Raw genomic sequence first — 10,928 nt, forward strand, 5'->3', positions numbered from 1 at the left:
CTGAAATCACTTCACTTAACTCCACTGCTTCAGATTTGAGCCCAGCTCTGAGCAAGTGCTGCTGTCTGTCCTGCCTTCCCTGTGAAATCTTGGAAAATGGGAGGGTGAAAAAAAGACGGTTTATAATTGATGTTTTCCCATGGAGCAGCCCCTCCTCCCCGCAACACAGACTAACCCTCAGGTGGAAGAAATCTTTTAAGATTTTTTTGTGGGATAACATCAGGAGGGTTTGTCTAGGCGAGCCAATCAAATCCCTCCCCTGCTATAGATCGGTGCTATAATACAAAGCAGTAAAAGCGGTCGCCTCACACAAGCGGCTGCAGCTCGACTAGAGATCCCGTGGCTTTTAATTCCCTCACTACTTTTTTTTAACCCTCCTTCGATGTGCCCCGTTATTACCATTTGTCTGACGCGTTCATTTCCGCACCTGCCACAGTAGAGACCAGGCGAAGGCGAAGTAGAGGAGGAGACAAGGACATTGCGAGAGCCGGGAGAGGCAGACGGTAGAGATAGCAGCGGCGACTCGTTTGAGATCTTAAAGGACAAAAAAAATGCTGCTCTGGACCAGAATCGTATTGGTCGGTCTCATCTGCTTGTCCTTGGTGTCCTCTGGGATGGGATGCGGACCGGGCAGGGGCTACGGCAGGAGAAAACACCCGAAGAAGCTGACACCTCTTGCGTACAAGCAGTTCATCCCCAACGTGGCGGAGAAGACCCTCGGGGCAAGCGGCAGATACGAAGGCAAGATCACGAGAAACTCCGAGCGATTTAAAGAACTGACTCCCAATTATAACACAGACATCATATTCAAGGATGAGGAGAACACCGGTGCCGACCGGCTAATGACTCAGGTAAGGAGACAGAATAACCTTTTTTCTCCTTACTGCCCGTCTCCTAACGCACCATCACTGCGCACTGCAACAACCTCCTTGTCAGACTGATTGCGCACCTTAAGTGAAGTCTGTTTTACCCGCTGCTGAACTCTTCACACTGAGCCTTTTAACTTCACTGTAAAAGCAGATGCGCTTTATGCACCAGCAACGGGAGTTTTTCAAAGGCTGCAGGGTGGAAGCGAATGTAGAAATCCAGCTGGAGAAGTGATGTGCAGGCGGACAGTCAGGACACTCGGCCTTCATGATTGTGACAGTGTATTTAAAATATTAATGTGCCCCTCTCCTCATATCTATATTTGTATCTTTGTGAGGCTCTATTTGTTGTTTCACATGCGCACATTCATGTCACATCACATTTCGAGGAGACATTCAGTATTTGTTGCGTATTTACGCGTCTTTTAAGCGCCTTTTTCTTTATTCTGAATATAGAGAGATGGGGATGCGCACCGCTTCAAACAGCCGGGCTTATTCAGGCATGGCGTGGCTCATTCAGACATTTTCTCGAACAGGCTGCTGTAATTTAGCCTTTCGCTTGGTGTGCATCAGTGCATGAAAACAGTGACATGTCTTTGAGAGTGTTCGGAACACTATCAGGACTTCATAAATGGGTGGGTCAATTATAGGAGCAAGGCGCACAGGGGGTGATGGTGCCTCTCTTGCAAGGATGATGACATCTTTTTTTCTAATACTCCATCCTAATGTAGGCAGTTAGTTATCAAAGCTCGTTTTGTGCAGATAAGACGAGGCTCACAATACATCGCAGAGACCTTGATTTTCTTTCCAGGCTGCAGAATGCCGCGTCTCTTCAGCATGACTTTAGCACTCAGATGCTGGTGAATTATTAAAAGCGCTTGGATGATATTGGCTCAGTAATAATAAAATGCCGGTGGTGATGGTGGCGGTGCTGGTGGTGATGAAGAAGCCAAGGCGCGCGCCGGAGTCCCTGAACCCGTGCCTCGCACCATGCATGAGCACGATGAAATATTCACTGTGCGTGCGGTCTCGGCGTCCCTCGCAGCCCTCCCCACATCTCCTCTGCGATACACCTATAGCTTTTCATACACACACAGATCATGAAATTACAGGCGCGTGGGGATGTGATGGCCAAACTGGGGTTCGGGGAGCCCACGCGGATCCTCGAGGAGGTTCCAGGGTCTCCAGCACATAAAAAAGGATTTCGTGATTTTATTAATTTCTGAGAATATGGGGTAACATATGTCTGAAAGGCTTTCAATCTGAGTAAAACACCCCACCTGCTGTATAAACAGCTGTGTTTACAGATCTGTGTAAAATCATGCAAACGAGGTGGGAGTCCCTCCGATAAAACGTGACGATATCGCGCATCTGTAGCTGAATTTTTCCTATTTAGGGGCCTCAAAATAACATTTTTGGAGCTACTTTATGTGTACAAATATATAAATAGGGTCAATGGCTTCTGGTCAATCGTACGCTTTACATTTAGCATACAAGCATTAAGAGTAAACACAACAACCGGCTCCAAGTGTGACATGTACATGAAAGGGCTTTTTCGGCACCCTCACCGGGCCTGAAACGCAATTTGAACTTATGACCTTTGGTCAGCGGGCGGCCATAGTAAGTTAAAACAGGTGAGAATGTTCTGGTGGCATTATAAAGCCATCAAATTAGTATATGGACATGCAAAAGAGGAGAACTGTGGCTGTTTTGAAGGATGCCAGTGGCATAAGCATTATCACATGGGGATTTACGCTGTGCCAACGGGCTTTGCGCTGTTCCACGGCTTTACGCATGAACAGTGGGGTTTTACGCACGGAGTTTACGCATGAATATAGTGGACTTTTCTTGTTATCTTTGGAAAATAGATGTTATACTCATACATGAAAAAAGATACGTGCATGCACCCTCAGATCTGTGCAATAAATGAATTAATCCATCAATTCACTGAGGTCCAGCCAAGACTATAATATTTGATACTTGAAGGAGCGCTGCAACAAGCATCTTCACTATAAAGACGCAGCTCACTCCCAGGAAAGTTGCCAACAGAGGCGTTTAAAGACATTTACAGATAGAGTTTCCTGGAGTGACGGGGCATGGGAATAGCAGCATGAGCTAATCCACAAATTATAACTTCATGTTCAGTCGTAAAATATTATTTGTCTCAAAATAAACAGAGATTTTCTCCTGTGGGGCTGTAAGAAAACATAGTCTTTTAATTTCAATGTGTTTCCAATTAACTGTGCTTCAAGATTTTTTTCTTGACACAACTTGTAAAGCAGAATAAGATGCTCCAGTAAAAAACAAAATACTGGATTGCCTCTGTTAAATCATGTCATTCACGCTGACAAATGCTACTTTTCACGTTTAAGAAAAGCTCTAATAGTAATTTTTTTGCAGCGTAGACTCTGCTCAAAGTGCAAACGCGTCGGGAAAAAAAAGATGTGCTGGCGGGTTGTTTGCACTGACAGGTAGCTGATAAGTGTTTCCTCTAACCAAATCATTTGTGAAAAGATTAAGAGAGAGGCTGTTGAACAACTTTACCCCGAGCACAAAGCGTCGGTCTAGGGCGCCCTGCTGGGCTTCACGGTGGCTGAGCAGAATTTGGCTTGATTTGCGGCACACGACCTAATGAATTAATAAATAGGTTAAGCTTTACGGCTCTTGACTCCGACAATCCCACTCAGAATGCGGGGGGTTTTTTTTGGGGGGGGGGGGGTCGTTTTTTTTCTTAATTCAACACATTCTACAAGTGTGATATCCTCATAAAACACTCACTGATATATGTGGAAGACCCTTTTTCTTCTTTGAGTTTTGGGAACTGTGTGAACATTCTTGCTTTAGGACACACAGTAAAGAGAAAAGGACACACAGACGCTCCTCTGTGAGCCCATACCATCCCTGGATATTTCACAAGTCTGTCAGTCAGCAGCCAGTCAGCAGCCACAACACCTCGACTTAAGGAGGCATGTCACGTTTCCACGACTTTGCAGGAGAGGAATAATGAAAGTTTCCCTCCGCGGTTGCACTGAAAAGACTCTTTGTGATGTTTTATTTGACATATTGGTTGAGTGTCGAGAATAGTTGTCTTGGAGAAGGCCAAGCATCTTCATTGAGAGCGCGCAGAGGTTGGGGTGCGACGATTTATTTATAGGAGCGACTCCAGATTATTTTTAAGGCAGCCAGCTGCTCCTGAAGATCACCTTCATATCATCTGCATATCAATTATTGATTTAAAGAAAACAGACAAGTTGCAACCAACAAAAGGACTCGCTCATTTCATGGCCTAATACAAACTCATGAATTTATAATGTATGCATGTTGTGTTCGATTCAACACTTTTTGATAGAAAGGGATGCTGTTCCAAGACCAAAGACCCATATGTTATAGGCCAGTGAAGCGAATGCGGTGCCTTATCAATATTTCATCAGCAGCTTTCTTATCCGAGATGTGCCCTCTGACGCTGCTGCTCACTGAGAAATGTAAACTCAGAGATGCAGTTCAGTCCCAGTGTTTCAGCTCAGCTGGGAGGAATCAGGGGCGTCAGGTGGGGATGGAGAGGAGAGGTGTGGGCGAGGCCTCAGCGAGTTTGAATCGTGATCTAACTGACAGTTGAGATCAAGCAAACAGTATATTGGGAGGCTCTATTTCTTGGTAGAAAATGAAAAAAAATATCCACACGTGGCGCATGCGGTCTAATATTCTATGTTTCTTATCAAAAGAGGATATATTTTAGCCATTATGAGCACCTGGCTGCAGATATGGTGTCGAAATAAAGATTTTAGTGGCAAATGCTGTTCTAGATTCAGACTTTTCCACATTTTACGCTCTTGGCACAGTGTATGTGTCCAAGCTACAGGTGACTAATTGGTCCATTTCTCCCCCCGCAGAGATGTAAAGACAAGCTGAACTCTCTGGCCATCTCGGTGATGAATCAGTGGCCCGGGGTGAAGCTCCGGGTCACCGAGGGCTGGGACGAAGACGGACACCACTTCGAGGAGTCGCTCCACTACGAGGGCAGAGCCGTGGACATCACCACCTCGGACAGAGACAAGAGCAAATACGGCACTCTGTCCAGGCTGGCGGTGGAAGCCGGATTCGACTGGGTCTACTATGAATCCAAAGCTCACATCCACTGCTCCGTTAAAGCAGGTATGGCTGCGAGATGAGAGACAGTCTGTCATGCGCACTGGGCGCACTGGGATGCTGGAGAAAATAATCACCAGTGCGGATTTCCTGTCAGATTGTGATCTAAAAGAGCAGGTGCAGTCCTGAGTTATCTTTTAGGAAACTTTCCTGCAACATTTAAGTTCCTTCAGCTAATGGCGAGGGAAACTTAGATTAGATGTTTTTAAAAAATCCCGACTTTAGTGCAACATTTATAGGCTACAAGACACAGAGACAAGAGAAGAAACGCAATGAAAATGTATCAGAATATCTGTGGATCCGTTTGTATTGCAAAGCCATAAATTGCATGACCATCAACAAAGCCAAAAATTATCATTCAGTTAACGATTAATCCCAAGAAGGTGCACTCAACTCTTTGTTTCCTGGAGACTATAAATGTTGCAGCTAAGGTTATTTATTATACTGGTGAACTGCACCTTACTGATATGTTGCCTTTTTTTGTATATTGCACTCTTTGAATCTGAATTCCAACTTTATATTTCAGCTGCTGCAGAGATTTTCCTCGGGATAAAAAAACCCTCCCATCTTATCTTATCAATATTTGTCTAATTAGAATGCAGAATGCAGCATAACCATTAATTTTGACCAGATTTTTGCATTATAAAATATGTCTCTATGAATGATGTGTGGGTATCCCAGCCTGTGGCATTATGAGCATTTCCTATGCAGCTTATTTCTTGATCTTACATCGCCCCACACTGTCTCCTGGTGGGAACCACGACCATAATCTAACAAGGTTCCTCGGTGCGACCTAGACAAAGAAAGTCATTTTGTTCTCTGTATTTTTTTGCACAGCGGTGGAAGCCGAAATAAAATGCTGGAATTTGTCACGTTTTTTAGGTAATTTGGTAATATTTTGGATTTGATTTTATAATGGGAAAACGAAAATAATTAATTGTTTGAGGTTTTTATTTGGATTTTATTTGTCTCAGCGTTGAGATTCAGTTTTTAATTTCATTTTGGCAAATTTTTGGGGTGTAAAATAACCGCACAGGCCTCCACTGAGCTAAAGGACACCTATGGCGCGCAGAAACTATTTCCTCAATGATTGATGAACTGTGGCGCTTTTTTTCTGAGCCCAGACTTTATTGATAAATCCCTTACTTGTCATTCAACACACACGTTTTGAGATCACAGTATGGGCCAGGCCGACGTGTCATTAGGGGTCATGCGACTTTACCAAAAGGATTTGGCTGAACAATGTTGAATTGGTTGGGGTAAATCTGGTTTTCAGTTGTCACCTTATTTCATGCTCGGGAATCTTAAAAGAAGATTAAAAGCCCCCCAAATTCTGAGTAGGAAACCCCCTTTTTTCTGTGTGCAGGACAGTGTGATCCTGGAGACTGGTATGTGAAGAGCTCCACCAAGGCCAAAATTATTGTCATCAAGCTTGACAACAAAGCAGGGAGAGGTGGTAGAAAGAGGGGACATTGATGTTGCACAACAGAAAGCATTTAAGAGTCCGGGCCCTCATTTAAATTCAAATCTACAACTCGAGAGGCTTGGAAAAGTGGCTCCGCTGGGTAAATAGTAGTTGTGAGTCGCCTATTTGTGTGAATTGTCACATGGAGGTTTCTGCACCTGAGTAAATATGGGAAGAGTAGCTGGGAAAGGCGTAAGTGTTCTTTACTGAGAGTAGCTCGATCCACAAGCTGATTTAGAATAACAATGCCTGCTCTTTATTGGGTTTTTTAATTAAGAATAGATGAGCCAAGGCTTTCAGTTTTCTCGTCTCAGACAACGTGGGCCAAGCCAATACGCATTTGGCTCGGAGGAGCAGACAGGCATCATTATGCAAAATGCATATGGCCCACCATGATGTGTGTAGGCAGGAAAAATACAAATACAAGCAAAAAAAGGAGGTTTTGAATGGGCTTTTGAATGGATCTGTGGTTCTGAGCTGTATGGCTCAAAGTACCTGTGATTTATTATTTTTGAAAAGTGTTTAAAAAGCGTAAAATATTGCTTTAGGACATTTAATGTCTTTTTGAAATAATGTTGCAGCACCACAAAGGGTTCTGCCATCTAAGACTTGATAAACATTTTAAACTGTATTTTAACAACACAATCTTTTACTTTAACAGAAAACTCAGTGGCAGCAAAGTCAGGCGGCTGTTTCCCAGGCTCCTCCACTGTCATCCTCCAGGATGGTACCAAGAAGGCGGTCAAAGACCTCCAAACTGGCGACAGGGTCCTGGCAGCTGATGACGATGGGAACCCGATTTACACCGACTTCATCATGTTTATAGACCAAGACCGGACGACCAGGAGGCTCTTCTACGTGATCGAAACCGACTCGGGCCAGAAAATCACCCTCACAGCCGCGCACCTCCTCTTCGTCGGCCACAACACCACAGAAGAGGAGGAGCTAATGTCGGCGATCTTCGCCAGCCAGGTCCAAACCGGACAGACGGTGTTCGTGTATGACGCCGAGCGAAGTCGACTCGAGCCTGTGACCGTAAAACGGATTTACACGCAAGAGCACGAGGGCTCCTTTGCGCCGATAACCGTGCAGGGAACCGTCGTGGTGGACCAGGTCCTTGCGTCCTGTTACGCAGTGATTGAAGACCACGAGCTGGCGCACTGGGCCCTGGCACCCGTCAGGCTCGCCCACTGGGTGTCCTCGTTGCTTTTCAGTTCTCAGCCTCGAGTCAGTGCACAAAACGACGGAGTGCACTGGTACTCCAAGATCCTTTATCAATTAGGAACATGGCTCTTGGACAGCCACTCGATCCATCCACTTGGGATGTCAGTATACCCAAGTTGAAACCTCAACTCCAGGAGCAGAATGAGACTTTTAAATGTAGGACACACGAACTATTCAATAGATTAAAAAAAATAAAATAATAATAATAATTAAAAAAAAACGAACGAACAAACAGACAAGACAAAGGCCCCAGCGGAGTTGGGATATTTATTTCAGTGACTTTTCCATGTGTCCCCTTTCAAAGAATGAATGGAGCCTTAAAAAGTTTCTCTTTGAATAATTTATTCTCATGTGAACTCGCTGCTGTCACACAAATGGATTCTGAAACGGTGTGAGCAGCAAATTGTGCATAATCTATTTTTGTATATCTCAAATGCAAAAAAGAAAAAGAAAGAAAAAATGAAGAAAAAAATGAAAAAGAAAAAATATCGCAAAGAGAAAGAAGACCACGTAGAAAGGAGCTAACTTTGACAGGTTGTAATGTTCATATGTGCATATATGTGCAACTGACTGTTATATTTTGGGAAGAACAAACTTCGCGGGGTTCCATAAATTATATTTTTATACACAGAATTGTAAATTAGATTTTGACAGATCGCTACCGAATCACATTTCGTTATTTGAAATAGTGTAAGATATGAGAATATATTTTAATTTAAATACAGTAGTTGGGAAAGTATTGGAAAATCTTGTACTGCTTGGTTTATTAAGAATTTTATTATTTTGGAAACTGTTCGTTTAAGTTGTCGGAGAGGGACAGATATTCTGCCTCATGTCTGCATTCTCTGCTTTTCTTTTTGTTTTTGTTGTGTTTCTATTTTTCTGTTTTCTTCTGAGAAAAATATTAAATGCAGATTCTGACAATTCAGTAACAGTTAAAGTAGTACTGAAACAGTTTCGTTAAATAAATTAATAAGTAACTCCTGTAAATGTACTAAAATGTATTTTTCTTTTCATATTTTGTAATAGGGAAATAGTTTTATAGAAATGACCTGTGGCAGATGCAAAGTTTGGATAGTCTATATAGCCAGACCATACCAGTTAACTTTCATAACAGGGCGATGCGTCAAAAAATGTCTAGAGTTTATTATTTATATGTTTATTACAAAATGAGATAAAGAAAATCTTCAAACTTGCAGTTGTTATATGTCTTTGTCTGAGTGAACTTCACAGAAAAAGGGGAACATTTGGATGATATTTTGAGGCATTTCCAGCCAAATTAAGTACATGCTTGCATTGATATTTTCACTTTGGTCAAATTGTGTTTTTAACGAACAGATTATATGTTTTGGGTGGTTATAATTAACATAATTGTTTTACATGGTAACTGAATGAGTCTACTTGGAGAGATGGCAAATAATTTACCCTGTTTGCTACCTTTTACAAAATGGAAAAAATATTGCGCTTTGAACTACCTTTTGCATGCTTGCGAAATGTTGAGAGCCCGTGTCAAATTTAACGAGGTTTGCCCTCCGCAAATACCTCCTAACTTGCAGACAAATTAAACAGAAGTGTGTTTGTTGGCCCTGAATGTGCTCCTCGGTGTCTGCTGGTTTGGGGTCAGATTGCTCCATCAGTGACTGACAGTCCGGTCAAGAAGAAACAGTCATTGTCTAAATCGCAGCTTTTGCAAAACATTTGTCAGTCTTCACAAGTCGCTATAATCCTCCAGTATTTTAACAGGGACTCATAATGAGCGTGTAGTACTTAATAAGGTTTTAGGGATTTATTTATGTCCTGTTAGAGGGCTGCATATCTTTCTGAAATTGATTACAGCATCAGTTTCTTCCACTGAGCGTGTTTTTAACTTGTACAAGTGCGACACCATGCGGTCAAACACTGGTAGTGCTGACTGGCAATGCATGGACACACTGGGAAGTCTTCTCAAACTGGGAGTTAAAAATACTTTTCTATGAAGACTGACAGAGGCAGAAAGGAGCAGCAAGTGATATTAATGGGTTAACTATGAAATAAATTCATTTGTGTGTAGATGTATGGGCGCATCAAGCAAACTTAAGTTTCTGAAGCATCAAACTTAATAAATGCACATGTAGTAAGAACAGAAGTGCAAATTAACTCACAAAATATATTAAAATATAAATGAATAATGCCAATCTGATATTTTCCAATCAAAATCACAAAAAATGGTCATCCCTCATCGAGACTTATCAAAGGTAAAAGGGGCCACTGAACTGGATTTTCTCAACACTGTAGCAACATGAACAAGAATTCCATTTCCTTCTCCCAGGTCGCCCACATTGTGTTTTGTTGTTGATACTGTGAGGTGGAAACTTTGGGGAGGGACAAAGCGGGCCCATCTCTGCCGGCGCTGTGACCTTGGGTCCCTGACAGATACAAAAGCGTCCGCGTAGGGCAGCATTCCTCAGAGCAGGTAAACAGAGCCTCCTCTAATCCCTCTGGGGGCCCTCAGTCTGCTGGAGCTCAACAACGGCTTTTACAAATGTTGACATTTGCAAACATGAACAGTCTGGCATTCTGGAAAACAAAACTCCCCCGTTTCTAAGAGTGCTGCAAAAGGCAGCGCACCGTTCTTTCCAGCCAACTTTTACTCCTCTGTGGCAACGACCAGCAGAGAGCTCGAGACTCAGGTGGTAAGTTCTGGTCCTAAACACAACGGCAAATCTTTTCTACTTCCTCGCTCTTGACTGTCCATAAAGTGAAAATGAGAACTAAACTACTCAAGACAGACTCACTAGATACATGTAGACTTTGCAGATACACACGACAGATGGATGGACAAAATGCAAGATAAAAAACAGTAGGTGGACAGACGTCAAGATGGACACATATGCAAACATGATTATACATGTTTTACCAAAGCAAAGAGAAACAATCATGGCTACGAAATGGAGTAACAATGTACGATAATGAAAACTTCAAGTCTTCGATTTGAATCAGTATTATTTCAGAGAGTTCTCATCATGACCTTGCCTGTTGGTGCTTTCTATGAAGAAAGACTTGCTGGGTGCTCAAGTGTACATGATCTAAAATCTCTTCACACTTACAGTACTTTTTTTTTTTTTTTACTACATCTAAACACTACGATGAAAAGGTTCAACATTTTGGTCTTTTTCACGATTATGAATCAGATACTGGTGTTTAATTTCATGTGAAGACAGCATGAAACCAACAAAAACCCTTGAAGA

At 42.6% G+C, this 10,928-nt stretch overlaps 1 protein-coding gene across 1 annotated transcript; it reads left to right on the plus strand.

Moving 5' to 3' along the window:
- Positions 1-329: 329 nt before the first annotated feature.
- Positions 330-8,352, plus strand: shha (sonic hedgehog signaling molecule a). Its single transcript, XM_042510603.1, has 3 exons — positions 330-851; positions 4,757-5,018; positions 7,139-8,352. Exons 1-3 carry the CDS (start codon positions 552-554, stop codon positions 7,819-7,821), a joined length of 1,245 nt encoding a protein of 414 aa, XP_042366537.1. The 5' UTR covers positions 330-551; the 3' UTR covers positions 7,822-8,352.
- The last annotated feature ends 2,576 nt before the right edge of the window (positions 8,353-10,928 follow it).

The sequence above is a fragment of the Plectropomus leopardus genome, chromosome 21 (genome assembly GCF_008729295.1).
Source record: "Plectropomus leopardus isolate mb chromosome 21, YSFRI_Pleo_2.0, whole genome shotgun sequence".
Taxonomy (NCBI): Eukaryota; Metazoa; Chordata; class Actinopteri; order Perciformes; family Serranidae; genus Plectropomus; species Plectropomus leopardus.

What these genes read in the sequence shown, in the direction of transcription:
- shha (XM_042510603.1), top strand. Translation starts at nt 552, where the DNA reads ATGCTGCTCTGGACCAGAATCGTATTGGTCGGTCTCATCTGCTTGTCC. An exon ending in CCGACCGGCTAATGACTCAG is followed by an intron (nt 852 to 4,756) that starts GTAAGGAGACAG and finishes CTCCCCCCGCAG; the next exon opens with AGATGTAAAGACAAGCTGAA. An exon ending in CCACTGCTCCGTTAAAGCAG is followed by an intron (nt 5,019 to 7,138) that starts GTATGGCTGCGA and finishes TTACTTTAACAG; the next exon opens with AAAACTCAGTGGCAGCAAAG.